The 15,828-nt window shown below is 35.1% G+C and overlaps 2 protein-coding genes across 2 annotated transcripts; both read left to right on the forward strand.

The window, feature by feature from the left end:
• Positions 1-313: 313 nt before the first annotated feature.
• Positions 314-3,179, forward strand: LOC108981018. Its single transcript, XM_018952088.2, has 2 exons — positions 314-1,030; positions 2,886-3,179. Exons 1-2 carry the CDS (start codon positions 453-455, stop codon positions 2,890-2,892), a joined length of 585 nt encoding a protein of 194 aa, XP_018807633.2. The 5' UTR covers positions 314-452; the 3' UTR covers positions 2,893-3,179.
• Positions 3,180-10,567: 7,388 nt separating this feature from the next.
• LOC108981023 lies at positions 10,568-15,453 on the forward strand. Its single transcript, XM_018952095.2, has 3 exons — positions 10,568-11,250; positions 13,863-14,192; positions 14,763-15,453. The coding sequence occupies exons 2-3, from the start codon at positions 13,878-13,880 to the stop codon at positions 15,132-15,134; spliced, it is 687 nt and encodes a 228-aa protein (XP_018807640.1). The 5' UTR covers positions 10,568-11,250; positions 13,863-13,877; the 3' UTR covers positions 15,135-15,453.
• Positions 15,454-15,828: the final 375 nt, after the last annotated feature.

Below are 15,828 nucleotides of genomic sequence, written 5' to 3' on the forward strand. Positions count from 1 at the left end.
GATTATTTTAACTTTTCGAGTCATTCTTTAATATATGATCGCTTTGAGTCAAACTCAATAGAATTTGATCATTTTTTCAGTCATGAAAGTGAAGAACTGAACTTATAATTCTCTTTCTTTTATCATCAATGGAGTAACTGTTGTTTGAGACTCAAGATAAAGGTATTAACGTTTTTTTTATCCAATCTGTGTTTGAATAGACAATTATTTTATTATTATATTTGCTTATTCAGCAACCGTTTCATAGCTATCCTTTGCTTTGCACGAGTATTTGACTGACCTCCTACGCTGGCAAAAAATTTAATACACGAATCATGTCATGAGCCTCACGTCACCGCGGGCCTCACTCTCCCCCGGCCTTAAAGCGCCCCCTTCCCATCGCAAAACCCTCACTCCCGTCCTAAAACCCCTCGTCACAAACTCTCTTTCTCGGAGAACCACAGCCAAAAACCATGAGCTCCTTCACCAACACCACTAATTTCGACGACCTTGTCCTCCAAACCCTGATGGGTCGCCTCCAAATCGGCCCTTCGACCAACCAGTTCAACTCCCAGTCCCTCGAGGACCTCCTCTTTGATGCCGCTAATCTCTCCGAAGATAACAACATTAACGACGAAAAGAGTAGCTTGTTGGCTCAGCTCGCCAATGAAGAAAACAAACTCGAAAACGAAGTCATCCGGATCATCCACAGCGGCATGATAGATACCCTCAGACCCAATTCCGGCCAGGCCGTCACCGTCGGCGACCACAACATTTGCGTCCGGTTTCAAGACGAGACGGACTCGGATTACCGGGTATGGGAGTGGCATGGGCACGTAATGATTTTTAGCGACGAGCACGGGTACTCACCCGAGTATATATATGGGAATTACTTTGAGAGGCTGTTGGTTAAGCCGCGTGGTAGGGGGGAGCAGAAGGAGGAGGAGAAGGAAGAGAAGGTGGGGAACTTGGGTCTGAGGGAGTTGATTGATGGTGGAGAAGCCGGTGGTGCCCGTATTCTTCATCGGAGCATGAGTAATGGTTCTCCAAGGTTTAAATGAAAAACTCTTTTTCATGGTTATTGTTCTTTTCGTATTTCGTTCGAAGTTGTTAATGGCATTTGCTTATCAGATATATGGGTCTAGCTGTATTTAGAATAATGATATTCCTATGGTTTTGTTTTTCATTGGTTTAGTGATGTTGTTGTGGGATTTATGAGTTAATTTGTTATTATATCTACAACTGGGATTTAGGCTTTTGGGAGTTAAATTAGATATTGTGTTTTGACTGAATAATTTATTTTTCATGCGGTGTTGGATATCAGGGTAGACTTTCACAGCTTCTCAATAAGCTAAGACTTCACACCGTCTAATCTTTTGTTGGGGTTTTGTTGGCTTAGGTAGCAATGTTGGGCTAGGAGTTAATGCAAGAATAGAGCTTGGTATGATCAGGTTGAAAGTCTCATGAATAAATTATATATATGAAATATGATTTTACTTGGCACTATAACAAAGAAGCATCAAAGCCACATATAACCATGGTGACAGAGATTCCATTTATGTCTAGAGTAAAGTAGACTCTTATTTGAAGAATGCCAAAATATCCTTGGTGATTATGAACAAGTGCCCTGGAAAAAGAAAAAAAGAACAAGTCGACATGTGTTTGACCAACTCCATGCTTTAAAGTACCCGATATGTAGGCAAAGTATCATGTAAGAATCAGTGCTTGTTTATGCCTTACAGTGTCCGTTCACAATCCTCAAAATTTCTGTCATTCATTTCCCACCAAATATACGAGGTAAGTAGGAAATATCTTCCACAATGCTGCAAGTTTTGGGCCACCTAATTCTCTGCAAGAGCCAATAAGGTCAACCATTCTTCTGGGCATTACCCAAGCCAAGCCAGGCCTTGACAATTACTCATAACTGCAGTGTTCGTTGTGTTAGGAGGCTAATTGGCTCCCTTGAAGAGCTATAAAATTCTTGTTCCTTTCTTCTTTTGCCCATTTGCTGTGTGTTTTAAGACCCTAGAATTTTTGTTTTCAGTTCTTATCAGGAGTCTTTCTATAACCCATAGAATGGAAGCTCCATTACCTACTCTGAGAATAGAAAGACTAAAAAATTAGATTAGGGTTGGCTTGATGGTCTAGGAGGCTAACCCAAATGCAGTCTGTAAATAACTAGGAAATCTACCTGGTTGAGGATGAAGGTCCTGGGCTAGATTCTACATGCCAACACTGCTTTCTCTGAGTTTCTCCATGTAACAGAATGCTCGTTCTTATTTTAAGGGCTACTCTAATTTGTTTGTTTTTCCAGTCTCGCTTGGATTTAACTTGTTTTTATCAGGCATAGGCTGACAGAGTGACAAGGTTGGATGCATGTTTTTTCTCTATGATACGATCAGGTTTTGTGTATATATAATTGCCTATTCACCTTATTCTTCTCCATGATAGCTTCATACGCCTTGAAATGTTTTCAGTCATCAAAGGAGACGTACTGTTAATTCCTAGTTTTTTATTTTATTTTTATAGGTAATTCCTAGTTGGTTATAGTTCATTTAAAAAATTTTGCATATTTTGACAATATTGTGTAATAATGTAATATGTCTTCATGACGTTTTTCACAAGGCATATTTATCTGACTTATGGCCCTTTAATCACGTTATCTTATTACCTCTGCGCATTCCTCTCATGTTTGATACTTTGTTGCTATTCAACAACCCGGCATAAGATAACTTGCATGAAATCTAATGCAACTGTATGGTCCCTTGTTTGTCTTTCTTATTTTATACTTCTTTAAATACGCCTTTCCTGCATTTTCCAGTGAATGGTGTTCTATTGGTTCATTCTATTTTTTTCTTCATCTATTTTTGTTTTTATATTTCATTGTTTTCCTTTTAAACTGACAGGTTTTAGTGAATCGTTTTCACATCAGTCAGCAAAAGAAGTTTTAGGTTTTAAAATCTTAAAGAAAGAAGTTGCTCTCATCCAGTTTGTAATAATCACTCTGCTCAAGATGTCCGATGCAGGTTTTGAGTTTTCATCTGTTTTTATGATACCTTTCATTTGCACTTGTAATACATGTTTGGCAACATAGAAGATGCGAGAAATAATTTTACAAAATTAGCTCTGTTCAGCAGAACAAAAATGTGAATTAAACTGCTTATTTACTTATATGCACTAAATTTATGCTTGCCTGACTACCTGGTTGATAATTACCTAGTCATGACATTTTGTGGTAAAATGAAACTATCAACTTTTCATGAGGATGATATTTGTGATTTGTCTATTTATTTTACAACTAATCAACATGATAGTATCACTTTATTAAAAATAAGATAATTTTTTTATATTTTTATTTGGGTTTTAAATTTATATAAGTGCTTTCCATTTAAAACAACCTACAAAAAACTTTCCTTTAACTTGCAAGTCAACGTGGAGGACGATATCTAAATTGTTCACATTGTAATATTTGATTTGGGAGAAGTTTACAATTAAAATTCTCATAAATCAAATACTATTTTGTCAATAGTGTGGAAGATGTATCTTTCGTACTAGTCTCCAAAAAAGAAATAAAAAATGAACGTGTATTGTTATTTGCCCATCTTTCTTGAGACTTGTTGTACAATAGGGGTTGGGTTGCAATTGGTGTTTGCAGCTTGTGTTTATGTCGTGTCAAGTTATGAAAATTATTTTATATGAGCTAATTAGAACTCGATCTATTTAATTAAACGGATCAAACTCTAAAATCCTAATACGATCTTTATAAATAGCTGGTGACATAACAAGACTTGTCTAACCTCTTTAATAATTAATTTTTATTAGATTAACCTGGGTATGATCCATTTAACTCATTTCAAACGCTTCAACTTGTTTAACCCACTTCATATAAATGGTCGAATTTACCTATATATTTATATTTTTAGTCCAATTAATATAATTTCATATATAATATACTAGGATAACTATATAAATCATTCACCATTATAACTAGATTTATGATAAAAATATTTTATTATCAATATCCAAACTAATAATATATAAGAAAATTAATATTTTCTTAAAATAAAATTACATTTTAACAAAAAAGAGTTTAATAGTTTGAGACATTAAGTAATCAAATACTAATATTAATATTACATCTCAACAAGAACAAAAATGCATATAAAACTAAGAATTTATCTTTAAAAATAGAATTTATTTGTGCTATACGGGTTGATTGTGGATTTCACAGGTTGATAAGCAATTGACTCGGTTATTAATCTTGTTATATCGGATTAACCAGTTTTGAGTAAAATCCATTTATATCAAATAAATTCAAATTCGTTTATTTCAAATCGTGTTCGTATCAAATTTATAGATTGTATTATATATTATCACTCCTAATTGTACTTTGTGACAATTACGTGGGATCCTTCGTGAAGTCATGGTCGCAAGAACAGCCCATTGATATATCTGAACTGAACTGCGGTACAAGTATCTTACAGTAATATAAAGGATAAATTGTTGGATGGGTAGTTGGTAATTGTGTTTTAGTCAAGAGAAACGATATTCATACAGTGCACATTCGAGGCACTTTTTTGAAAAAGAAATAGTAAATATAGAATCAATATAAAAAAATTAATTTTTTAATTATAAATTTTATTTTTTTTAAAAGAATGCACAATACTTACATAATTTATAATTATATTTAATAATTTTTTAATATTTGTATTTTGTATTTGATAATCTCTGCATGTCATTTTGTACTTGATTAATAATTAGGTTGAGGAAAAATATATATGAAGTGTATTTACAAAATAAAAATAAAAAATAAAAAATGTCAAATATTATTAAAATATATAATATTTTATTATTATTTTAATTTTAAGATGACTAATCTAATGTGGATTCACCTAGTCAAAAGTTAATGTTACAGTCAAAAGTTAAGATTCTAGCCAAATTTTAGACTTGGCAATGCCATTGCCAACGCTCTTACAGGCAGAGTTATCTAACGTTGAGTCTCCTTTTCCTTTTACAATGAGAAGGTCGATCAGGGTCTGAACCTGTTGTTAGATGCTTAATTTGTGGCCAAATTGATCACCCTATCAAATATATAAAATACATAAGTCTTTTAAATGAGTTTTTATATTCTCAAGTCGATGAACATATTATATGAATGGTAAAATTTAATTTGTAAGATTTAAATTTTAAAATTTATATTCAAAACCAAATTATTTCATGTAAGCACTTTATTAAATGTGCTATATATATCGACTTAAAAATAGAATTCTTACTCTCAAACTATCGTTCAATTCATAGTCACCTTGATAGCTCAGTCATCTCTTCCTTGTTTAGCTTTTTGAATATGTCTTGCAGTAATTCTTTAATACTTTTGTATGAGAATTGACTTTTTTGAATTTTTTTGGAGCTTTGACCCAAAATATCAGTAGCTAAAACACATTTCCAAAGAATGTGGTCTGTAGTTTTTAGTTCCCTTAGGCACATTGGGCAAAAATGATCTTTCGGAATTTTCTTTTTGCATAGGTTGAATTTAGTAGGTAGGATGTCTCCACATGCTTTCCACAAGAAATTCTTGGTTTCTGGTGGTATGGCAAGCTTCCATAATGTGGTCCAATCTTTTCGAGGGTGGGAGTTTGTCCCTTTTTCATTTCTTGTAGTTCCCCTTGTAAGTGATAAACACTCTTTACTGTGAACACAACATTTGCATTGCTTCTCCATACCAACTTATCTTGTTGAATGTTTTGACTGATTGAAATATCAGTTATTAGGTATGCTTCAGTGGTATTGAAAACTACTTTGATCAATAATGTGTTACATTCCTTAGTTTATGGCTGAATGAGTACCTCTGCTCTTTCATCATCCCCCAGTAAATTGATCCTCCTTTGAGGTTTATATAAAGTAGGTTGAGGTAGCCAAGGATCCGACCAAATTCCTACAGATTTCCCATTACCATTTCTCCATATGGTCCCTTGTAGAAGTAGTTATCTTGCAGATAAAATGCTTTTCCATATGTAAGAGGGATTGCTACCTAACTTAGCATTAAAGAAATTTGTTTGAGGAAAGTATTTAACCTGCATGACTCTTAATGCTAGAGAATTTGGATTTTTAAGAATCCTCTAACCTTGTTTTGCTAACAAATCAATATTAAAATTTTCAAATTCTCTAAATCCATATCCCCCTACTTCTTTGAACTTCCCCATTTGAGACCAACTCAACCAATTCATTTTTCTCTCCTGGTTTGCTTGACCCCACCAGTATCCTCTCATCAGCTTGTTTAGTTGTTTCAGCAAGCCTTTAGGGAATTTAAACACTCCCATTGAGTAAGTAGGAATGGCTTGTATAACAAATTTAATTATAATTTCGCTCCTTGCTTGTGACAAAAACTTATGCTTTCAATTGCTTATTTTACATCTGACTTTGTCAATTATATCTTTGAAGTCCTTATTTCTTGATCTGCCTATCAAAGCTGGAAGTTTAAGATATTTCTCGTAAGAGTTGGCTATTCTGACCCCTGCAATACAAGTGATGTTGTCCCTTGTAGAGAGTTGTGTATTTTTACTGAAAAAATAGATGAATTTTCTTTATTTAGCCTCTGTCATGATGCTAATTCATATTGTCCTATTAGATGTAGCATCCTAGACCATTCCAAAGATGTTGCTTGGTAGAATAGCAAACTGTCATCTACAAAAAAGAGGTAGTTTATATGAATTTGACCTCTGCCCAATGGCAAACCAGTAATCATCCTTGTTTTTTCTACCTTGTTGAGCATTTGACTTAGGGCCTCTGAACACAGTATAAAAAAATAGGGTGACAGTGGATCATCCTGTCTAATGCCTTGAGATGGAGTAATAATTGGTTATGGGGATCCATTAATTAAAATATAGTATGAGATTGTTGTTATACAGTTTAAAATTAAATCAATCCATCTTCTATTGAATCTCATCTTCTCTATCACTATTTCAATAAAGCTCCACTCCAACATGTCATAAGTTTTACTCATATCTAACTTTAGAGTCATGTACTTAGATAATCCTTTCATTTTACACTGCATAGAGTGCAAGGCTTCAAAGGCAACCAATACATTATCTGCTATTAGTGTCCCTGGCACAAATGCACTCTGAGTTGAGGATATAATATTAGGCAGTATTGTCTTCAATCTGTTGACTAGAACCTTAGCCATTACTTTGTATAACACATTACACAAACTAATTGGCCTAAATTCTGTGACATTTGTGGAATTTTTGGTTTTTGGAATTAAGACTATAAAAGTCTCATTTATGGAACTATCCTATCTATTTGTGTTCAAAGCCATTGTAACTGCTGCACATAGATCCTTTCCTACTATATCCCAGTGTTGTTGAAAAAATCCAGCTGAAAAACCATCTGGTCTGGGAGAACTCATGGGGTTCATGTTAAAAACAGCTTCTTGAACCTCTGAGGAATCAAATTCTTTTGCAATTTTATTGTTCATCTCCTCTGTGATCAGTACTGGCATAGACTCCACACATTGTTGTTGACCCAATGAATTAGAAGTAGCATACATATTAGTGAAAAATTCATGAAAAGTTTGATTTATACCTTGTGCTGTGGTATGAGGATGATCCTCACTATCACTAATGATGTTTATAGAATTAGTCTTTCTCCTCTGAGTAGCACAATTTTGAGAATATTTGGTATTTTTATCCCCCTCTTTGAGCCATCTTTGTTTTTATCTTTGTTTCCACTTCAATTCCTCTTGCTCTAGTTTCTTATTCACATGTCTCTTAATCAGATTTATTTCTTCCTGATCATTCCTTATGTTCCTTTCTTGAATTGTTTGACCCTGGCTAGCTCAGTTTCAAGATCTTCCTTTGTTGCCTTTCTTTTATTCTTGTTCCATTTGGTTAACTGAATTATGCATCTGTACAAATTGTTTAAGAAGGCCATCATTGTCTTTCCATTTCTACAATTGCCATTCTATGCTCTAGTGACCATTGTTTTACAGTCATTTTCAAGGCCCCAACTAAGTTCATATCTGAATAGTCTCTCTCTCTCCTTCTTGTAGGTTGAATCTGAGAACTCAGGTTAGTTAGAAGAGAACTGTGATCTAAAGAACATGCTGCTAATGCGGTAACAGTAATTTCCTGAAGCTTACTCATACATTCAATATTAGCCAACACTATCTAACCTCTCTTTTATAAATTCAGGTCCTTTTCTGCTATTGAACTAAGTGTATTTAGTTCCATTGTATCACATATCACTTAAATCACTGTCTTGCAAAGCTTGACTAAATCCTTCCATTTGTGCAAATGAACTGTTTGATCCCCTATGTTTCTCATGTTGATGAAGTATTTCATTGAAATCTCTCATGCACATCCATGGTCTGTGATCCAAAGGTTGTAAAAACATTAGTAACTGCCAACTACCTTCTCTTTTTGCAGTTATTGGATTTCCATAAAATCCTATAAAAGTCCAATCCTTCCCAATTTGTGGATCGTTAACTCTAACAGATATGTGTGAATTAGTGTAAGATTCAACTTCTATATCAGCCTCAGATTTCCACATCATTGCCAACCCTCCACTACTCCCTTTGTTGTTCACTATAAAGCTTCTGTCAAAACCTATCTTATTTCTGATTTTTTTCAATCCTTTCCCTCGTGCTTTTGGTTTCAAAGAGGAAGAGTAGGCGTGGGCACTTTTGTTTCACTATAAAATGAAGCTATCTAATTGTTCAAGGGTTCCCAAGCCCTCGACAGTTCCAAGTAATGCATCTCATTGTTCCGGGTGGGCCTACTTAGCAACCTCCATCATGTGTTCTTTTGTTAAGCTCCTTTCAGGATTGAGCCCCCTTTCTGTTTTTTGGTTACTCCTTGCTGATCTCCGTTGTCTTCTTTATCTCTTTTTGTCCCACTTCTACCATCTATGCTATTGTCCCCACTTTCCATCACATTTATACTTGATAAATTTACTGCTCTTGCCCTTCTTTTCCTACTCAATGTCTTTGGTGTTTGCTCCACTTTATTCAAGGAATTAAGACTTGAGTAGGCAAGCTTGCCTGATGAAGTGTTAAGTATCTTATTTGCTTGTAAACTCCCAGAGGTACTACTGATGTTATTGTTAAAATCTTTTTGATCCTTATTAGCCTTGTAGCTCTCCTCTAAGAAGGCTTTCCTCTGCTCTTCAATTTGATCATTTTGTAATTCTAAATTTTGTTTCCCTTTGTCAACTGCTCTTCCAGATTGGTTATAAACATTAGGTTGTTGATTGTGATATGATTACAAGGGAACATTTTCCTGATCACCAAATTGAGTGATTAAACCTCTACTAAGTTGACCCTTGCCATTTCCTTAAATAAAAGTCTGATTTTTGTTTCCCCTACTACCTACTCTTCTGTCACCAATACCCATTAAATTAACAGTCGTGGCCCTCAACCATTGTCCATATTGGGATTGACCAGCACCTTTAGTATTACCTCTACCTCTTTCCATACCACAAGCCCTGTTTACATGTATTACCCCACACTGAAAGCATAATAAAGGGAACCTCTCTTATTTGAAATCAATCCAGCTTTGTTTGCCCTTTATTCTAATTAATCTTCCACGAGATAAAGGTTTTGTAATATCCATGTTTATCCTGATTCTTAAATGTTTTCCCCAACCAATCCCATCCCCATCCACATCTACTCTTAACACTTACCCTACTGAGGAGACAATTCTTTCCCCACCTTTAGTTGTCATGGCTGCCAAAGGCAAATTGGATCATAAGTAAAATTCACCTCAACCCCCGAGAGAGAGTACTACTATCGAATTCTTGAAAACAGATTTAAGTATTTATCAAAAGACCATAGTCTTCCATTTATCACGCGTTCTAAATCCACATATTTTTGAAATTCTACTAAAAATATGTGATGTCCCACTTTGTTGAAGCTTATTGAACTCTCAAGATTTCAGATTTTAGTCATGGCTTTGAAAGCTTTTTTGTTAAAACTTTTTTCTATCAAAAATAAAAGAAGGTATCTCAGTGTTTTATCATTTGCACGTTTTGTATTAACTTCGGTTAAAGTTATATCTTCTTTTTCTATATTTTAAAAAGAAATGATATTTACAGTCGTAAGTGTATAAGTACTTATAATCGTTTTGAAAAAAATAAATAAATATAGAATTTATATAAAAATATTAATTTTTTAATAATAAATTTTATTTTTTTTTAAATAATTATATAATATTTACATATTTTACACTGTACATGATATTACACTTTCTTAAAACCTTTTCAAAGCTTAGACAGTTCTTCTGTCACACGTAAGTGGTTGTTAACTATCGCTCAAAACCTGTGTTGTTAATCAAACCCTACTCCACCGCCTTACCCGTTTTGGATAAGATTGAAATTGGGGTACCCTTCGCTTTTACACCAGAATGGGCCCAATGCTGTCGAGCTTTCATCTACAGTCTCCACTATGCATTACCGAGCGTCAGATGTAAAGTACAATCTATCTGGACCGTTAGCTCTGTACGACTTTTCTGCCGAGGACATCCAACTTCGGTTACAAATATCTGTTTCTCTCTCCTAATTCCCTTAGCTGATTGATGAGGACGTGTACGTTCTTGATTGTTTACGGTCCTAAACTTTGAAAAAATATTAGCGTTGAATTTGTTTATGGAAAAACCCACCCACCTGCTTTAGTCGGATTAGCTGTCTGCCATATCTCCTCTGAATTCTGAACCTCTCTCTGATCCAACCTCTAACCCATGCCTCAGCTGCTCATTGATCTCCTCCAAACTCGCTGACTCAACACCCAGATTTTTATTTTTGGGGGTTTTACCCTTTGATTTGTCTGAATCCTCCACGTTGAATTTATTATTGCGTCTGCTTAATCGCCATCGTGGCTAAGAGATTCGAGGGGTTTCGCGTAGGGTTTCGGAGAGCATAGGAAATATGCCTTCGGTGCCCGTTCAATTCTTGATGGGTCCTTTTGTTCCTTCCTTGGCTTCCTTCCATGGCGGATTGTCTTCTCATCGTCTGAAATATCTCGAGAAGAGTGATCGGCGTGGTAATCTTAGTTAACATTAGCTTTTTTTTCGTTTTAAATTTTCTCTTTTTCGGTCATATTTTCTGGGGTTTTCTCCTTTCTCGGCGGTCTGTACGAGATTGCAAGGGAGTTTTTCTGGAAATCAGAGATCGAGAGCAATTGGGATTTTTCTTTCCCTGGTTTTGGATCGACAAAGGCTGAAAAAGTTTGCAGCTGTTTGGCAGATACTAAACACGCTTTCCGAGTTTGTGATACCTCTTAAGGTATTTTATTTTTGAATTTCAGTGAATTTCGATGTATATGTTAATGCTTGTCTGCAGATGATTTTACCCGATGTGTGTTCAAACCAACTTTTTTAATGAACATTGATGATAATCTACAAACTCTTTACGTTCATTAATCTGTTCAATAATGCGATTATCTTGTTCTATATTATGTTATATTTTAAGACTTTGACAATTCTTCATGTTTTGTGATGAGAATGTTTTTGTATATGTGCATTCAAAAGTATCTAGCTTTAGTTTTACGTATTTTTTGTGGGTTTAAATAACAAATTGAAAACCACAAATTGGGAGTAAGATGTGAATGTTGCCTAATCTTTTTTCCTTTTGATTTTTGTCATATACCTTTTATGTTGCTTGTGGATCTTCTACACCGGTAAATTATTGTTTTTTTTTTTCTCGGCAACATCGGTCAATTATCTCCTAAGGAAATTTTAGTGTCCCCTCGGTCCTTAATTTTGTTAATCATACCTTTATGATTTTCGATTGTTCTAAAATATTATATACTTTCATCACCCTCAGTAACATTACTTTTTTCCAAAGGGACCTCTAACCATGACACAAAGGAATTCCTACCCATTCACTGTTCATTTTCTGCCAAGACACCTGACTAGAGGACTTCTATTATGCTTATGTCACAAGCACCTCCCTTTCTCTAGTGTCTATTCATTTACTCTAAAGGGCTTCTTCTTCTTTCTTTCTTTTTCTTTTTATCATTTTCTGCCAAAAGAAACTACTAAAGAGCTTTTATTGCTTTACGTCAAAAACAACTCTCTTTTTCTTTCGTTTCCTGTCTAATCTAATTCCTCAAACCACCACCTCTTTTGTAATTTGAACTCTAAGCTATCAATCTAGGCACTTGGGACACCAATTTGAAATGTGTACCCTCCTTTTCAGCATTGGATGTTAAGTCTGATGAAACTTAATCATGTGTCATTCATGCTTTCGGGCTACCCTATTAGTTGGTGTTTAGGCCTACCCGATACCGATTTGCCTGAGGTCAGACACCTACCAAAACCGGTCCATCTTGATTCTTGATAGATTATTTGGTGAGGTCTGTCCTTTGAAACTGATTTCAGGCTCTGCCTATCCACTCTTTTATTCCTCAGCAAACAGAAAGGCAGAAATAAAAAAAAAATGGCATATGCTAATGTCCCCATTTGGCTATTGAGAAAATGCAGGAAAATGAAAATGAGTGGGAAGCAGTGCTCGGCAGTCAGGATTGAGAATAAGTGTTTGAGCTTTTGAGAAGAGGGAGGTTTGAATACAAAAGGCCTTTTAACTCATCTCACTCCTCTCATCTCATTATTACAACTTTCCCAAATTCCCACACAACATACAATAAACAATTCAATTTTTTCAAATCTCAAAATAATAATAATATTAAAAAATAATATTCTAACAATATTTAATTCAACTTTTATCTCAACTCACTCGTATCAACTCATTATCCAAACCTCCCTAGGAGAAACCATAATCTCTAAGGAGAAAATGATTTAAGATTTGTAGTTTATGTTTATATAGAATAAATATACATTAGTAAACACCCAAGTAGATGGGTTTAATCTGAATTTGACACCCCTATATCCAATGCCTGCTCAATGGGTGTTGAATTTTTAAAAACTTACCCACCCTGGGGATTTCTGTGGTACTGATCAGCTTTACTGGTTACAATGGTCACCTTTCTCATCTGATGGAAAACCCCGACACATCCTCTGTGTGTCCTAATTGATCCATTCAAATATCATAACATAAATCAGCATCATTGTCATGATGCTTTCTGGCAGCTTGAGGCTCAAACATTGTGCTCAATTCAGCAATATTCTCCAACAGGAAAGCCAAATTCAGTCACTGCCCAACTAGACCATGCTGCCTGCGTTTCTCTTTTTTTCTTGAATGTTCTTTGCATTTCTTGTGGTTTCTGTTAGGATTGGACATCCTCTTTCAGTATAATAATTTTTTTTTTTTTTTACTTTTTTTATGGGTAAAAATGTTAGGATTGGGCTAATCAATCCCATGTGGTTGCATTTTAATGTTCTTGTCTTGGGTGACCAGTGGTGTGGTGGTGTTATTGATTGTGGTGTTTTGGGCTTTTGGTAGACCATTGTGTGGATGTGTGGTGGTGATTAGAGTAATTAAGTGTATGAGAGAAGTGACTTGCCGATCAGATTTATGTCAGATGATGTCATGTTACACAAATCCTATTGGTGATTCTAATGGAAGTGAGACAAAAGTCTTGGATTAGGAGTGGATATCACATTGGGTAGGATTATGAAAATTGAAAACTGCAAGAGGGTATCAACGAAAACGAGCCATACCACAGCAGAATAGGTGCATTTGCTATAATTTATTTAATCAATATTTTCGGTTGTATGAAGGAATTTATTTTGGCATTGCGACTTCTCTCTTCCGTCTATATGCATAAGTTTTATGATGCTTGTTTTTCCTCTCTTTTTGTTTAAGAACACATTTAGAACTTAACGTGCTGCCACTGGAGATTCATGGTTTCTGTAGCCGTCTTTTTTACTGGAATGAGGACAAGTAGCAATGTACGTGATGTTTCTAATATGCATCTGCTGGCTCTATTCTTGTAGAACTTGATTTTGTCGATGGACGCTCAATCTTGTGATGTAAATGTCCTTGGAGATGCTCTTGATAAGTCATTAAATATCCAAGAAGCTCTGGAGACAGACTCTGCATCTGATGGGCACGAGGAAGAGGAAGACATATGCAAACAGGTTAAAACGTGTCAAGCAACTTCCTCTGAGAAGTGCTTAAACAAGAGTGTAACTTCTCCATTTCCAAAGATGATGTTGCCTGTGAGTTCTTCGGATGAGGAAGATGAGGAGCGCGAAACAGGGTTTCAGGAACACTCTTCTATGGACTCCAAGGATCAGGCCCACTCACGATCCATATCTTTGCCTGTAAGTTCTCTACTAGTAGGATACTCTGGCCTTCGTTAGGTAAAAGTATGAAATATTTGAAGGCTGCATATTTTCTGTTGGCAGTATCTTTGTAATTTTCCCTTCTCCTGCACTGCCATTTAGGTTGTGAGCCTGTGTACATGCACACACAAGTATATGCAAGCACCTTGCAGTTTTTAAATCCAATACTCGTTGATGCCTTCTTAATTTGGCTGGGTTTTTCTAAAACAATAGATTTTAATTTGGGTACTGAGAATATACTAATATTCATTATTTTATTATTATTTTTCACCTACTTTTTATTACTATTCACTACTATTCAATATTCAATCATTACCTTTTCACTACTATACACAGAATACCTGAAAATATTACCTCACTGCCCAAACGAGACTTTTCAAAGTCTGCAAAATCAGGTGGTTCTTTTCAAATGTTTGTCGGGTGTATCAAACTGGTACTACACTTAAAAGTTTTATGTTAAAATAATTACTTTTAGCTTCCTAATGTTTTGTTATAAACAGTTTTTCCCTTTGTTGTTGTGCTTATACCATATATAATCCAATATCACAGACCCCTTTGGAGCTTGTATCTGCCATGAAAGGTAGCCGTGAGAAACGAGGGATTCTGCGGGAGACACTGACAGTGAAATGGGCTCCTGATGTATATGATCCACCGCCTACATTGATCTCACACTCAGTCAAAAGCAAGAGCTCCCAGAAGTATAAAAACAAGAAGAATGAAAAGAGAAATGGGAGAAAAGGGCAGAGGGGCCACTCTTCACAAGGAGGCAGCGGCAAAGACAAGAAACAAATTCGAAAATCGGCCAAGATTTCTGGTAAATTTGGGAATTATGAAGTTGGCAGCTCCAACTCCTACTGTGGGAGTAGCTACCGTCATAAATCGCGCACTGAGGTGCACTACTCAATTGCAGAAGCCTCATGAATCACATTTTCGTTGGATGTCCCATCTGGTGTGTGGATACACAAGTATATAATCCTTTAATGGTTTTGCGTTTGTTTTTATTTTTGGTGGTCTGAGAACTATGAATGCTTCATACAAAGTTTAGTTCAGTGTGGTGATAAGCTCTACAACTTGGTTGATATATGGTTTGTGATGTTTTTGTAAAATATAATATAATTAGCAGATTGATTTCTAAGTTTGTATTTGTCAGTATGATTGTATAGTGTCTTGTTTGTGACAAAAGAGGCGTGCCCGCTGTTAATAATGCCACAGATAACAGACTTCTCAGGCTTCCACCAAACTGGTACGATCCTATTTTCAGGTCTAGAAAGTGTTTTGGTGGTTCTTCGTTTCAATTCCTGCTTTTCAGTTACATCAGAGTTTGGTTAATTTAATTTTAATCTCTGTTAATTTATGTTGCCACCTTGGTGGAACTTCTCCCTAAGAGATTCTATATCTGGATTCATCATGCTCTCAAATTTTTTCCAAAAGAAATTTCCAACTTTAATCCAAACGTCTTTGTAATCTCAGAAGATTTTTCTTTTTTTCTTTAAATAATCATTTGTCTTGGTTTTCGTTAAAAAAAACACAAATCAAAACAATATTTACAGAAAAAAAATTCTCACAAAAATTTTATTTATTTAACTTACCAAATTTAACTATACACTTGGAAATT

Source organism: Juglans regia, chromosome 3 (genome assembly GCF_001411555.2).
Source record: "Juglans regia cultivar Chandler chromosome 3, Walnut 2.0, whole genome shotgun sequence".
Taxonomy (NCBI): Eukaryota; Viridiplantae; Streptophyta; class Magnoliopsida; order Fagales; family Juglandaceae; genus Juglans; species Juglans regia.